Below are 17,298 nucleotides of genomic sequence, written 5' to 3'. Positions count from 1 at the left end.
AAAAGTCGATGCCATTCAACGCATCGCAACCCCCACTTCCTTGCGCCAGCTCAGGCATTATCTAGGGATGGTCAATTTCTACCGACGCTTCATTCCGGTTGTGCAGATAAGCTGCTACCTCTCACCAGGCTGTTAAAGGACTCTCCTAGAAAGGACAGTCAAGTCACCCTCTCTGTTGAGGCAGTGACAGCCTTTGAGTCCATTAAGAAGGAGCTGGCTTCTGTTTCTTTGCTTGCACATCCAGTTCCTGGTGCTTCTCTCTCTTTGACTGTGGACGCATCGGACACTGCGATTGGCGCTGTGTTACAACACACAGTGGATGACCATGTTCGACCTCTAGCCTTCTTTTCCCGTCAACTGCAACCAGCTGAACGACGATACAGCACCTTTGATCGTGAGCTCCTAGCGATCTATCTATCGGTTCGTCATTTCCAGCATCAACTTGAAGGGCGAGATTTTGTGATCTATACGGATCACAAGCCCCTTACGTTTGCCCTGTTTTCAAAAACGGACAAACTCTCACCCCGTGCTTTTCGGCACCTGGATTTTATCTCTCAATTTACTAGCAACATTCGACACATACCTGGAAAAGAGAACGTTCCTGCTGACGCTCTCTCTCGCCTTCCAGTTTGCGCCCTTTCGTCTCCTGCTGCTATCGACTTAGCTGCCATATCGCAGGAGCAGCCACCTTTGGCGTCGTTAGATTTAACTTCTCCCAAGTTCTCCTGTTGCCAGTTTTCCTACCTTCCGCTTCCGTCAGCCGAAGGCACCATTCTTTGTGACACTTCAACTGGATCTCCCAGGCCACTGGTGCCTGAGACCCATCAACGCTCAGTGTTGAAGCACTGCACTCCTTATCACATCCTGGCATCGCTGCCACCCTCAAACTAATCACTGCTCGGTTTTTCTGGCCGAATATGCGTCGCACAATTACTTGTTGGACACGCACCTGCTCCAAGTGTCAACGATCCAAGATTCAACGGCACGTTCGTGCCCCGCTTGGACAATTTCCCCCCACGGAGGCCCGTTTTCGCCATGTCCACATCGATCTGGTTGGACCATGGCCTGTGAGTCGCGGGTTCTCTTATCTATTAACTTGTGTCGATCGTTTCTCCCGCTGGCCAGAAGCCATTCCGATAGCAGACATTTCTGCTGAGACTGTTGCGCGAGCTTTCGTTTCAAACTGGATTTCTCGCTTCGGAGTCCCGTCCCGATTGACAACTGATCGTGGACGACAGTTTGAGGCCTCGCTATTTCGCGAATTGTCGCGAATTTTGGGTATGCACCATATCCACACCACAAGCTACCATCCAGCGTCTAATGGATTGGTTGAGCGGTTCCATAGACAGCTCAAGGCCGCTCTTCGTGCCTCTTCGGACCCACAGTCCTGGATCGAATTTCTGCCCATTGTGCTTCTCGGCTGTCGGACTGCTGTCAAGGCAGACCTGGGGTTTTCTGCTGCAGAGCTGCTGTATGGTACCACACTGGCATTGCCCGGTACGATGTTGGTGCCAGACACTTCCCCGCCCCATGATCCGGCGACCTATGTCACCAGACTGCGGGAATATTTTTCAAACCTTCCGCCCATGCTTCCCAGAAAGCAATCTCCACCGTCCCATCTTCCACCGGATATGAACACCTGGTCGCATGTTTTTGTTCGGGACGATTCTGTGAAGGGCCCACTTGTTTCTCCCTATAAAGGACCTTTTCGTGTGCTTTCTCGCACACCAAAGGTTTTCACGATTGAGATAAATGGTCGTTCGGAGACCGTTTCCGTGGACCGTTTAAAAAAGGCACATTTTGAGACGTCTTCATCTTTTGATGACAACCTTGACACACCCACCTATGCACCTTTAACAACGCCTTCACCTGCACAAACGCCTTCACCTGCACAAACGCCTTCACCTGCACAAAACACCTTCACCGGCTCCTACAACACCACCCTCGCCGTCAACGGGTGCCCCGAGCACACCGTATGTTACAAAATCGGGCAGAACAGTGCATTGGCCCAAGAAACTTTCAAAAACAATTTACATTTAACTTTAAAATGTTTCTTATTGTATAATAGTATGTACCAAGTCTTCTGGGGGATCGGCAAGCCTTCTGTTTTCTGCAGCACCACCACAATATTCTGGTTGCCGTACTTCGCACTCGGAGGGGAGCCCTGTAGTGATGCTACAGTGTAGGGTTCGGCGCGCATGCGCAGAATGGGACTACTTCCGGGTGGCCACCGGAAGTCTTCCCCATGCGCATGTGCGGGAAAACATCTCTCGAGCCCGCGAACCTCAAATCTCTCTCTTCGGCTCAAGACAGCACTGCGATCGGTCACGGTTTTCCTGGCTCTGACAGCCACAACCAACTTCAACCAACTTCAACCAACCTCAACGACCAACACCAGCAGTATATCAGAGGCTGTCTATTCCCCCATCAGACAACGTACAACCATGAATCAATAAACCAAGTTGTCTGTTCACCTTTAACCTGAGTTTCGTCTGTTTGTTTTCTACAAGAATTTTTGTATGTGACTAGAAAGGATCTCGACACCCTGCCAGTGCTTCGATGATAGATCCTTTCACGTTACAGATGAAAGGCAAAGTCGACCTCGGCGGAATTTGAACTCAGAACGTAACGGCAGACGAAGTACCTATTTCTTTACTACCCACAAGGGGCTAATCACAGAGAGGACAAACAAGGACAGACAAACGGATTAAGTCGATTATATCGACCCCAATGCGTAACTGGTACTTAATTTATCGACCCCGAAAGGATGAAAGGCAAAGTCGACCTCGGCGGAATTTGAACTCAGAACGTAACGGCAGACGAAACACCGCTAAGCATTTCACCCGGCGTGCTAACGATTCTGCTAGCTCGCCGTCTTGAATTATTTAAAACTAATAACCATAAACACGCGCTCACACACACACTCACACACACACAAATAGACGGACTGAAGTTTTGATTGGAATTTCTCAAAAATGTAGGTTATTGTTGCTAAGCCCAAATGTAACTCTGACTGAACAGTTAGTTGTTTTATTGTTAAAAAACGAAAACAAAATAATATAGGAAACGAAAAATATTTTGACCTTGCTCATCTGGTATTTTTAATTCGGTCATAGTGTATCGTGTCAGTGAACCTATGTTTTTTTAAGACAATAGGATGTAATTTAAGGGAGATTTATCTATTATTTCGCGTCATCATTGAACAGTATAATAGCAGCCGTATTTTAAAGAGAGAAAATATAAACAACGGAAAGAGGGGGTCTCTTGCTATTACACATCTTAGTTAAAACATACAATATTACGAATACTACGAAAGCAGCGAGCTAATGGAATCGTGAGCACACACGGCAAAACGCTTATCGGCATTACGTCCGTCTTTACGTTCCGAGTTCAAATACCGCCGTGAACACTGGGTCAATTTAATCGACTTAACCCCTCCCCCAAACCTGCTGGCCTTGTGCCAAAATTTGAAATCAATATTATGAATAGTACATTTTAAAAATTATAGTATTTTATATTTAGTAAGAAATAATGATTCCTGATTTAGTTAGGTTCAAGGCCAACAATTTGAGGGAGGGTTTAATCAATGCCATCAAAATAAGGACTTGACTGCTACATTATTTTTTTTATCAATCTCTGAAAATGTAAGAAGCGAAGTCGTATTCGGTATGATTTGAACTCAGAACGTAGAGCAGTACACTAAATATCGCTAGGCATTGTCCAGTGTCTAACGATTCTTCCATCTCTCCACTCCTTATTTGGTAAGAAATAATTATTTCTACTCTAGGCGCAAGGCCTTGAAAATTTTGGTGGAAGGGAGCTAGTCGATTATATCGACCCCTAGTGTGTAAGTGATGCTTATTTCATCGACTCTGAAAAGATGAAAGGCAAAGTTAACTTCGGCAGAATTTGAACTCAGAACGCAACGGCAGACGAAATATCACTAAACATTTCGCCACGCGTGCTAACGATTCGGCTTCTATTTGATAAGAAATAATTAACTAGTATTTTCCTGGTAAAAATTACTAATATGTTCATATGTTAGTAACTGGGAAAATGGCACATTTAATTAAAACAACAGTAATTTACAGAAGAACAAAGAAAAAAAGCGAGTTTATTTGAATATGATAGCAGCAGGTCATCATTCCAAAGGCTTAGGCGTGGCTGTGGGATTAAGAAGCTTACTTCTAAACCATGTGGTCTTGGGTTCAGTCTCGTTGCGCGACTCCTTGGCAAGTGTCTTCTGTTATAGTTTTTCCAGGTCGACCAGAGTCTTGCGTGCGGATTTGATGGACAGAAACTGAAAGCAGCCCATCATATATATAGACAAAATATGTGCGTGTGTGTGTATTTGTGTTTGTCTCCCACCACCACTTGGCAATTAGTGTTGGTTTGTTTACCTTTCCAAAACTTAGCAGTTCGGCAAAAGTGACCGGTAGAATAAGTACCAGGCTTAAATAAATAAATACTGGGGTCGATTAGTTCGATTTGGCTCTTCAGGGCGGTGCTCCAGCATGACCTTAATTCAATAAATGGAACAAGTAAAAGATAAAAGAAGTTAGAAGTGAATAAATGGAAATTCTTAAAGAGCAGGTGAAGAATATATTTCGGGAGTAGTTTTTTTCAGGGTCAGGTTAGGACTAATTCTATCACAGGATGATAGAAACCCCACTACTGGTAACCATGTTATATTGTACCAGCTATTTACAGTCGATTGCTTGGTGATTAAATTGGACCCCTAATGGGATCGGCCAATGAGGAGGGTGTGTGGATACTCAACAGGAACAAACAACAAAATCTGTCGAAGATGGATGAGCTCCTGGAGAACCAACGACACCCATATTCTGATAGGTGTCACTAGGATTACTAACTTCAATAAAACAGTTGGCTGGAACTGACAGTACTGTTTGATTCTATACCGAACTAGTCGAAACCCTGGGCTGAGAGGGGCGGAACAGGCTGGTAAAAAATTCCAGTTACCCGATGCTATGGGAACGATATGGTCCATCTTTTTTTGTAGCTTTGTTATTCGCTTTGTTTGGAACGTTTATCATAACAGGTATACCATAGAGTCTATACTGATTACTTTTCCAGATGAAGAATACGTTTTGTTTTATTTGTTTATTCAGTTCGTTTAGAGCATGTTTAGTATTGATAATAAAATATAATTGTCGATGCCCACAGAAGTGCTGTCTCCTTAGTTTGCCTCTCTAAGTGAATTAAATCTGTATATAAATTTTCCACTGGTGATTCAGATGTTGTCTAATCATGTGATAAAAAGCAGTAAGAAACAAAAATGAAAAACGACGCAAGATTTTCTCTAAGGGCGCTTATTTAAGTGTGTGTGTGTGTGTGTGTGTGTGTGTGTGTGTGTGTGTGTGTGTGTGCGCGTGCGTGCAAGCACACACACACAGTGATGAAATCAGAGTTCATCGGTGCACCGAATTTATCTAGTGGAGCCAGCCAGTTTAAATAAGATCAGTCTCAGGTAGGTTAGGTACTGACTACAGGACCAAACGCACATCAGTCCCTGTTCAAGGATAACGGACCAGATTTAGATTCTTGCATCATTTGTTTCATTTGTTGTGACACTGATAAATATTCCATGGGTCTTGTAAGTGAACTGATGATAGATGAGGAATTTGCGATATTCTCATTAGATTTTTTCTTTAACTTTATGTCATTCGTGTCTAACTTTATATACACGAGTATAGCGCAAAATACAGGAAATCTTTGAAGAACAGAATTGTCTATTATCATTGTTCACTCTGAGAAATTAGTCATACTAGCAATTAGGTCAGAATTTGGGTCTAGTACATAAATACAAAAGATGCCTCTCCACCTTGCATAGATAATGGCTTCAAAATTGATAAAAATATATGGATGACAATAACTTCTGACAGTTTTCTGAAGTAGATGCTACTGCTTTCTTGTTTTTTATCACCAGGAAATGAAATACTAATGAGGCCGCAACACGTGATTATACTAATGTATGTAATGACATATAAGACTCACAATTTCCTCCTCGGAATGTCAAAAAAAAAAAAAAAAAAAAAGAAACCACACGGGGCTAATATTAGTTTCAAATTTTGGTACAAGGCCAATCATTGCAGGGGAGATGCTAAGTCGATTACATCGACGCCAGTGCTCAACTGGTACTTATTTTATCGACCACGGAAGGTAAAGTTGATCTTGGCGGAATTTGAACTCGGAACGTAAAGACGGTCGAAATGCCGATAAGCATTTTGCCTGGCGCAGTAACGATTCTGCCAGCTCACTGTCATAAGATGGGCCAATATCACGTGCTATAATGCACTAAAAGCTTTTCTCTGAACAGGTGCTACTGAAGTTGGTATATACATTTATGTATTTGTTATTGATGGCTCGGCAAATATAAACATCATTTCATGCTTTCATGTGGAGTTTCAGTGTGGCTTGGTACGGATTACCCCTAATTATATATGTATTTCAATTACTGATGTAACGAACAGGGCTCCCGAATGGATTATGTTCGTATAGAGACACACCACTGTGTATATGTATGTATGTATATATATATATATATATGTGTGTGTGTGTGTGTGTGTGTTCGTGTGTGTGTGTGTGTCTGTGTGTATGTAAGTAAGTATGTGTGTATGTGGGCTCCCATAACGCGCCTACGAAACTTGTTGCATAGGGCTGAATCAAACTTTTTAATAAAAAATATGTGTAACTCCTATTAAATATGTCGAGTGTCTCTTTCGTTTGTTCACTCGATCGTACACACACACAGACACACACACAGACACACACACACACAGACACACACACACACACAGACACACACATACACATTACATGTAAACCCCCACACTTTATGTCTTTGTAGTGTCCCCCTCACCTTCACTCTGGTAGCAAATAAAAGAAATCATTAATGGGGAATAACCCCATTATTATTATTATTATTATTATTATTATTATTATTATTATTATTATTATTATTATTATTGAGTGAGGAAGCAGCGCATGCCATCAAAATGACTCTGAAGTACAAATATACGTAGCTCTATATATCCATCAGGACTACTCGATACACCAGGTATATGTATCACAACCATGTGTGCGACATGGCGATCTCATATCAAGTTAAACAGCACATGAACTTGCAGGTGGAGCCCAGTTAGAATTCTTTTCAAGTCGAGCAGCCTATCCCGCTCAAAAATTCCCCAAATAAGGTTTATTTTAAGGATGATGAACAAAACACCTATATTTCCAGAGGTGAATAATAATAACCAGGCAGTGGTTCTCATGGCTTCTGATCTTAACTGATTGGAAGTGTTATCATGTACATTGTTTTGTCTTGGTATAAAAGATGGGCTACAGCAAATATTCTGCTCAATACCACAGATTTGCTTGTCAGTTGTTTGACCTTAACCAGTTAAGTATGTCCCTTAGTGGCTGACGATATGTGCATCTCTGATCACAAGCAGAAGTAGTGGGGGAGCATCATAGCCATGTGTTGAGGGAATGCTTTGGGGTTTGAATAATTCACCTCTGGAAATATAGGTGTTTTGTTCATCATCCTTAAAATAAACCTTATTTGGGGAATTTTTGAGCGGGATAGGCTGCTCGACTTGAAAAGAATTCTAACTGGGCTCCACCTGCAAGTTTAAGGATGTTGAACGAACTACCCATGTTTCTAAAGGTGAATTATCCAAACCTCTAAGAATTCCTTTCAACATACAGCTATGATGCTCCCCAACTACTTCTGCTCATGATCAGAGATGCACATATCGTCAGCCACTTAGGGACATGCTCAACTGGTAAAGGTCAAACAACTGACAAGCAAATCTGTGGTATTGAGCAGAATATTTGCTGTAGCCCATCTTTTATACCAAGACAAAACAACGTACATGATAACACTTCCAATCAGTTGAGATCAGAAGCTATGAGAGCCACTGCCTAGTGCTACATCTGGGCATTATTATCATTATTATTATTATTATTATTATTATTATTATTATTATTATTATTATTACTATTTAAATCAGTTTGATATGGTTCCATGTCACTTATATATATGCGTGTGTATATGTATGCGTGTGTATATGTATGCGCGTGTATACGTCTCCTTATATTCAAATTGGTTGATTATTGGTGTTTGCTGTATATTGCTATGTTATGTCTGAATGTAGATAACAGCAACGATGAAGAATTACATAATATAATGTCTGGGGCTGTTAGAAGCTCTGATTCGGGAATCTTAATTTTTTTTTCTTTTGGTTGCTCACATTATGTGTCATATCTTTTACATTAACATCACAAAACTAACGATTGTTGTCACACCTAGACACTGTGCCTGCAACTGTGTCTCTTGAGATTTTCGATCAATAACCCTCGCTCTTCGATTACAAACGCGCAGTCTTTTCAAAACGAATAATGATACAGTAGTTATAGCAGCCGAAGATTATTAGGTCTGCTGTTCTATCTTACAACCAATTTATAATTTAAAAGCTATATAATCATTCATTCAGCTAACATTGTATTTATATTTTGTCATCACACAATTATTTCTAATTAGATTTTTGATGCCTACTACATTAAATATGTTAACACTGTCTTAACTACTCATAGCTTTATAATGATATGAAGAGATATTTTCCAGTACATTTTTGTTGTGGTAAAATTGTCCAGGCTTACATTTGTAGTTGATTTTTCGATGAATACGAATTTTGGTATTTCTCGAAGAATTCTATAGCAACTACCTAGAAATGTAGTTTTAGGGTATTTGCCTCGGGGTCCAACGAGTCCAGAGACCCAATGCTAACCAATGTATGCTGTCCTATTGTATGTATTAGGTTTTCAGATAAACTCATAGACCCGTCACCAGACTTTGGTGCGAAGGAGTGCTTCAGAATATTCTGGGTAGACACTAATTTGTAATAATGCTAACGTAGAGTTTCGAAAACTAAGTGAATCACTGTAAATCTGAGAGTGCATCATTGAATAGTGAGGAGGCAGTGTCGTCCAATGTACCCCCTTATCGATGGGCATGTTAGTCAAACTTCAAGAAATGTATTGCTGAAAGATTTTTGTAAACTATATTTTCTAAATCTGCAGTGCACCATTGAATAGTAAGAATCCAGTGCTGTTCAGTGCTCCCACCACCTTAGTGACGGACATGTAAACTCATTTGTTTTACCTCCTTGGCACTCCATCATCATTTATCTGAAAAGAGGTAAAAGGTTCACAAATTTTCAAAAACCGATAAGCAAATGTTAGTTACCTTCTTGAGTCATACTGACTCATAAGGACCGGTTTCCCGGTTTTCATGGCGTATAGATCCGCACCTGGACGGGACGCCAGCCCGTCGCAGGATTACTCATTTTTGCCAGCTGAACGGACTGGAGCAGCGTGAAATGAAGTGCTTTGCTCAAGAACACAACGCGTCCAGGAATCGAAACCATCTTACAATCATGAGTCCAATATCCTAATCATTAAGCCACGCGCCTCCACTGTAAACAAATGTTGTAGAGCAGTGGTTCTCAACCGTGGTCCATATGACCTCAGAGGGTCCATAAAAGAGTTTTGGGGGATCCATGCAAGCAAAACTGTAAATTAGGGATCTACAACAATATATTAAGAGTCCATGAAAAAGTTTTGCTGTAGATTGCAAGCTGCAGCTAAGTTGCTTTCTCTTACATTTCTGTGGTTCAACAAATACAAGTTGATGTGTGAGTAGCAAAATAGGAATTTTGAAAGAAGTTTCTACAAAACTAGTTTTTAAGCATCGCATAGCTAGGGGGAGGGGGGCACCAGAATAGAATAGTAATGAAAGGGGTCCATAGATAAAAAAGAAAAGGTTGTGAACCCCTATTGTAGAGGAAGAATAGAGATACGGAAACCCATAACACACTACATTGGAATAAAATATAATAAACGGCAAAAAAAAAAAAGGAATTTATCTGACAGCCCGATAGTTCCCAATACATTGCTTAACCCGGCGCGTACAATTCTGTTAAGACGGATCTACTCCCAAGATAATGTGTTTGTGTACGAACGCCTAATCTACGAGTCTATTATTTCAGTGTCTGATGTTCAGAAAGTGTTGATACAATGCAAGAATTTAACTGCTAAGTCGCTGGTCAATGTCATTTATGGTAGTTAAGAGGTTATTATGTTTTACTGTTAGTGTCTCGGATGTCTTCGAGTAATCAGTGCAAATGCTTATTTTCAAACTGATGTTACAAATGCATTAGATTTTATTGCTATGGTTTCTATTTTTTGGGTGGGTGAATGGGTGGTTATTTCCTAATCTTGGATGCATTATTCACAATAAATTCTGATCTGTATTTTCTATTATCGCCTTAAAGTGATATTAAGAAAAAAATATTGTCATAAACTCATCGATTAAATGTTATTTTATGATGTAAAAAGAAGTAAAATGCAAAAGAAACGAAACTAAAAATTCAGAGTGATGATTGTAAATCGAAAAGAGAGGGGAATTTTGTTCTCACATTTTATTTTAAAGGTAAAAGAGCTGAACTACATGATTTCGTAAGCGTACAGCGTAATGCTACATCCACAAGTGCTGGTGGTTATTGGGCCTACAAATGATGTATTAAGTGTTACAAATTTAGAAAGAAGCTGAAGTGCACCGTTTCATAATAGTATTTCCAACAAATGATACAATAAAAATCTGTTATGTGGCCTACCGCTCAATACATGCTAGCTCAGCAATCGTGAACACATACGTAAAGCTAATTCCTTCAATAAATGAAAATTACATTTTAATTTAAATACACTGTATATGTATTTCTCACATTACATAAAGATATTAAATAACTTTCTGATTTTCGTTTTACTTTCCATTATTTTCATTTATTTCTTTGTTTAGTGTCAATACTGCCGATTATTTTGGCTTTATTTTTTTCGTATTTTACTCTGTTTTTTTTTTTTAGTTTTTGCCTTCTGAAATAAGATTTAACCAACTCACCAATTGTTTGTTGTACGCAGGGACCTCTATTGTCATATTTCCTTCGTACTGTTGTAAAATTCTCAGTTTAGGTTCTATTTGTTACAATTGCTGCGGTTAGATTTCCTTGAGATTCAATTTTCTATATTTAGCAATTTAGACCGAAGGTGGTTGCTGTTGGTAAACAGCAATACAATACTATATTTGATAATATCTAGCCAAGTGTCTCTGACGTCAGCTTGTGGTCGGCGTGTTAGCTAAACGGAAAAGTTTAATTTTTGCATTGAAAATTGCCACCAGAACATTGGAGAGGTTTCTGCGGAATGCATGTAAAATGAGCATAAGATTCAACTCTTTGGGGACATTTGGCTTACTGCAGCTGGAAGCTCAGCCTGTCTTCAGTTTCACTTTTGATAAGAATTTTCATCGCTCGATTTCTTCACTGACAGTTTATTACTGTTACCAATGACTGTAATTCTCTGAGAATTACAACTTGAGTATTGCAAAGTAAAAATGTTAAGTGTTATCAATAAAACACGATTGAAGATAATTTCCTTTATTTGCTTATAATTCAACATGTTAATATAACACAATTCAACTCAATTGTCACATTTCTAGCATGAAAGTTTGACTGTCATCATCTTCTATCTTTTACTTGTTATAGTCATTGGACTGCAGTCACGCTGGGGCACCGCTCTGAAGGGTTTAGTCGAACAAATCGAACCCAGTATTTCTTTTTTAAAGTCTATTCTATCGGTCTCTTTCATCAAACCGCCAGTTTATGTGGATGCAAACAAACCGACACCGGTTATAAAATGGTGGTGGGAGGACAAGCACACACATACACATATATGTGTACAACTTAAGTTTCAATCAACTAAATCCACTCACAAGACTTTGGTCGATCCGGGTCTATAGTAGAAGACACTCACTCAATATGTCGCACAGTAGGACAGCACACAAGACCACATGCCACAGGGCCACACATGCACCTCTGTACATGTTCTCCTAGTTTAATTTCTTACATTTTTCTCCAATAGAGAAAGAGCCGGTTTTTTGGAAATGGGACATCATCTAGGTGATCATGTACATAATTAAAAATGAACCTATTGGCCAATTTGAATTATTTGTCTTGACTCAATTTATTTTTCAAATATGCAAATTATTCTGTCCATAAATTATTCATAACTCTTTTCCCCTATGTCAACTGTTCAGTTGGCTTCGGCAGATTCTACAAAATTGACGTGGTCTAGTAGAGTGAAACATGTCCATAGTTGTCCCTTGCCAGAAAATAAAGGCCAGACTTTACCTCTTTTACCTAAGCATATAAATTTACCTAAGCAGGTAAATTTACTTTGAACAAATAACTCTTGATGTCTTGAAATTATGCCCCCGCGTCTTCGCCAGTTACTAACAAACGGCGACAGGATTTCAGGTTTTTTCTTGTAAAGGGCAATTTCAATTAAGAAATTTTTGTATTCGGCATTTAGCGCATCACTCTGTATATAAAAATATGTATCTGCTAAGATAGGCATTTGTCTGCATGTATATTTACATGATGCATATTGTTTTCATGCAGATTGTTTCACTAAATTACGTATTCCCGAAAATGAACGGCCTGACAATATAGTAGGTACTACAAACGAACTGAACCAGAAGAGAATGCCAGATAAGACAACGAGACAGCAAGAAATAAACATCTCAAATGAGTTATAACGAACATACAACTCACAACATTGTAGTACCTAGTTGTGGGCCTTTTGAACTTTTTGGCCACTGTCTGCTATTGGAAAACAATAGGGCTGAAAATGAGGCGAGATGGTCACAATTAGAACACTAACTAGACAATAAAATGTTGTCAAAAAAAACTATTGTAAGAGAACTACGGATAAATATAATGCATGGTAAAAATGTGAAAATGGCGGTCCTACATGAAACGACAAACGAACACCACATACAGTTAACCACTGCATACAAGAATGGACAAGGTGATCTTCAGTTAGACAGAGGGAGATGTTACATCGGAATCTGTGGATCGCATAAAGTAGTTTCTCATTGGAGAAACTACATTATGGTGCCATAGATATTTGGTTGAACAGGGCTTACTTAAGGTTACAACAACAACAACCTCTTTTCAATTCAAGAGTAAGAATGACTCAACAAATAACTCCTCTACTGCCTCAAAAATACAAAAAAAAAAAAAAGAAAAGAAAAATCAGCAACATCCCAAACAGAAAATATCAGCTACCTCATTGCTAACTAGAAAAAGAATGACCGGAAGCCATTATCTCCACACGAGGCATGATATGATAGCCAGAACGATGTGGAATAAAATGAATAATAGAAAGGTAAGGACAAAGGACATCAATTAAAAATGAACGTGTTGAGAACGAAGGATGGAAATGCTTCTTATGAACTCTAAATGCAGAGAAAAAAAAGAAAAGCAGAAGCTGAATCAAAAATGTAGCTTATCTGAGATTGTCGTTTGATTAACATTAAAATGCATGTTCTGTTAGGAAAGTCAGTTACACACGTGATAGCTAAATGTACATTGAATTTATCAACAGAGAGCTGGTTTTTTTACTGTATCACTACATGACAAGTAGGGTGACATTAATGTATGAGACAAATACAGGTATGTCAAATGCCATACAACATAGATTCCTGATTTACTAAATTCATCCCCGCTTTTTGAAGATATGTCATAATTACCAAACGGCAATTAAGAGAAGCTGTACTAAGGGAGGGGAGATAATCTCAAGAATCAAGAATTTCCCAAAATTAATATATCATAAAGGAAAAAAGGCAGATTTATTGTCAGGAAATAAGAGGACAGTCATTTACACGTGTTCCTAGCTCAACAAGTGTCATCAGCACGACAACCTGACCTTCTCTCCAGTAGCCAAAGGACTTAGATTTATAGCATAAAGAACAAAAAACATTTATGGCCTCTTTTACTCATTTACTCTTTTATTTGTTTCAGTCATTTTACTGTGGCCAAGCTGGAGTACCACCTTTAGTCGAACAAACTGACCCCAGGATTTATTCTTTGTAGGCCTAGTTCTTATTCTATGGGTCACTTTTGCCGAACCGCTAAGTTACGGGGACGTAAATACACCAGCATTGGTTGTCAAGCGATGGTGTACTAAATTTGAAACCATTATTAGTATCATTTAAGGCGGAGGGCAGGCAGAATCCTTAGCACGCCGGACAACATGTTTGGCGGCATTTTGTCCGTCTTTACATTTTAAGCTCAAATTCCGCTGAGGTCGACTTTGCCTTTCATCTTTTCGGAGTCGATAAAATAAGTGGAATCGATATAATCGACCTCCCCTCCTCTGAAAAAGTACTGGCCTTGTGCAAAAATTTGAAACCATTATTAGTACCATTAATGCAGCGAGATGAGAGTATTGCAAGCGGATGAGAAAAAATGCTTTGCCGTATTTCTTCCGACTTATTACGTTCTGAGTTTAAATTCCGCCGAGGTCGACTCTGCCTTTCTTCCTTTCGGGGTCGATAAAATTGTACCAGTTGAACACTGGGGTCAATGTAATGCACTAGCCTCCTCTACTAAAATTTCAGGCCTTGCGCCTATAGTAGGAAAACTACTAGTAGCATTTTCAAGTTTACGAGAAAGTACACACATATCCTTTTCTTGATGTGTAGGATGCTTCTCCTCCAGGTATTTGTTGAGGTAGACAAATCCAACTTTAAAGGAGGTTGCTCGGAACGTTACCGAGAAGTGAATACTTCTTGAGTTCACTCCAGATGTGTAAATGGTTAAATACATATTATTTGTTACTGCTGTTTAGCAGATGCTATCTGATATTATACTTCCAAAACTTCTTCAAATTTTTATCCTACGGACCCCCTCCCATGTTTTCGAGGCATTGCGGACCTTCACTCCCGCCCCAAAATGAAAAAATTAGAGTAGACGAACGAAGTAAATGACCTTGTGTAAAATAATTTTTTCCTGAGATAAAATGTTACTGATAAAATAAAAAAAAATTTAATGGGAGGGGTGAACTTGTTTTTTCTATAATATGTCTTCAATATTAGGCTGCGTTTTTGATAATTCGACCCTCATGTCATGCGCTACATCCAGTTTATTGCGAACCTTTGTTTCAATTGCGAGTAAAGTTGCAAAAGCGATCTCACATTCGTACGTTGTTGCGAATGGAACGATGAAATTGAGGACCAATTTGGCAACATCTGGATAGGATTGCGTCATTTCAATCCAGAATTCACTGCAACACATGTTATGGAAGGCGTTTTTGCACCTCCATCATTCAGCAAATCGATGAACTGTTCTTGAATGACTTAATCTTCTAACGGAAGGTCCACAACAGAGATTGCAAAGGGATTGGTGATGAAATTATGAACTTTTTCCAAGTTTTTTAGGTCGGGGAAGTATCTTTGAATTTCAGCGTGAAGAACTAAGACATGCTGTTTTATTATGTCGAGGATATCAGCATCAACTTGAAGGCCATCTTCATCAAGGAAAGTATTGGGGTTCGGAAATGATGCGAAATTCTCACATTCCAATTTGGAATGCCACAAATGGAGCTTCATTTTAAATGCAATCATTTGTTCATGACAGTGGACAGCGGTAATGTCCTTTCCTTGTAGTGCTAAGGTAACAGAATTAACTGATTAAAAAATGACGACCGAAAAGGAAAGGCATATAAGGAACCGAGTATTGGAGAATTGTCTATGCAATTCTTTTTTAGCATCCCGAAGAAATTCGCGTATCTCTTTTCGTCGAACGAAGACTCTTTTCAGTACTCTCCCCTTGATTAACCACGTCACATGCGAGTACAGTATAAGCGTTTCAAAATCGGAGCCATTGTCCTTGAACAAGTCAGCAAAAAGACGCGAGTTTAGAGAAATGGCTTTGATAAAATTTACTGCTTTGACCACATCATTCAAAACATTCTTCAAATGGTCAGGCATTGTTTTAACCATCGATGACGTGTACAATGCGTATCGATTGCGTTTGGAGACTTCTCCTTCACCATTGTCTGAAAGCCAGAGCAGCAACCAATCATTGTTGGAGCACTGTCGGTACACACTCCAACAACGTGCTCCCAGTTTAAGCCATACGTGTTAAAGAATTGATCCACTTTCTGGAATATATCGTTTGCAGTGTTGAGGGTTTCGTAGAAAGAGAATTCCTCTTCCAGGCGTTTGTTATGCACGTAACGTACATAAACACAAAGTTGTGCTGAATCCACCACGTCAGTGGTTTCATCAGTTTAGATGACGACATAGTTAAGCATTGATGTTTTTTTTTATATCTTTGAGATAACCTGAGACAAAATATTATCAGACATCTCAACGATTCATCGACTGACGGTATTGTTGGAAAGGCGGCGAGCTGGCAGAAACGTTAGCACGCCGGACGAAATGCTTAGCGGTATTTCATCTGCCGTTACGTTTTGAGTTCAAATTCCGCCGAGGTCGACTTTGCCTTTCATCCTTTCGGGGTCGATAAATTAAGTACCAGTTATGCACTGGGATCGATGTAATCGACTCAATCCGTTTGTCTGTCCTTGTTTGTCCTCTCTGCGTTTAACCCCTTGTGGGTAGTAAAGAAATAGGTATTGCTGGAAAGTGAAACATGTTTAAGCTTCTGTAGTTCGGACATTCCGAGCACGAGTGAGATTATATCTTTGCAGCAAGGAAGAACTAACTGCTCTCCAGTGTTATGTGGCTTTTTGCAGCAGTAATTTTCCTTGAAACCTCGTAGAAGGCTTTCAGACCGGCCGCGACGTCCTGCATAAACATTCCTGTGTCATCAAACCTGGATTTGACCAATCTATCAGCTTGGCGTCTGAAAAATTGCTCATCTTTGTTGACTGCACTGGGATGTTTCGTTTCCAAATGCCGCTTTAGCTTGCTAGGTTTCAGCGAAGAAGCTGCCAACACCTCAAAGCACAGAACACACTGTGGTTTTTCTACTCCACCAGCAGTAAGCACAGTGACGCCGAAACTTAGATATGACTCTTCATATCTTCTTTTATTTGTAAAAGACATTGTACAAATAAATATAACAATATGTAAATGTTGCGCTTTAAATGCACAGAATTTAATACTATTTCACTCTGTTGAGAAAACTTTGTTACTTTTATCAGTATAGATATATATATATAAAACACATACACACACAGATACAGATACAGACACAGACACAGACACAGACAGACAGACAGACAGACACACACACACACACACACACACACACACCACACACACACACACACACACTCACACACAAGATAATAAGATATTTTACAAAGCACGCTAAGTCCTTATTCATGCAGAAGTTAATCTTGTTTTACTTC

At 39.6% G+C, this 17,298-nt stretch overlaps 1 protein-coding gene across 1 annotated transcript; it reads right to left on the bottom strand.

Annotated features, from left to right (window-relative positions):
• Positions 1 to 16,642: 16,642 nt before the first annotated feature.
• Positions 16,643 to 16,990, bottom strand: LOC115210461 (zinc finger BED domain-containing protein 5-like). Its single transcript, XM_029779065.1, has one exon. The coding sequence runs from the start codon at positions 16,988 to 16,990 to the stop codon at positions 16,643 to 16,645; it is 348 nt and encodes a 115-aa protein (XP_029634925.1).
• Between the last annotated feature and the right edge of the window lie 308 nt (positions 16,991 to 17,298).

This window comes from Octopus sinensis, linkage group LG4, assembly GCF_006345805.1.
Source record: "Octopus sinensis linkage group LG4, ASM634580v1, whole genome shotgun sequence".
Classification (NCBI taxonomy): Eukaryota; Metazoa; Mollusca; class Cephalopoda; order Octopoda; family Octopodidae; genus Octopus; species Octopus sinensis.
The sequence above is the reverse complement of the archived record's forward strand: the minus strand, read 5'-3'. Positions and strand labels throughout refer to the sequence as shown.

Bases quoted from the DNA above. Each gene is read 5' to 3' on its own strand.
- LOC115210461 (XM_029779065.1), bottom strand. From the start codon at position 16,990: ATGTCTTTTACAAATAAAAGAAGATATGAAGAGTCATATCTAAGTTTC.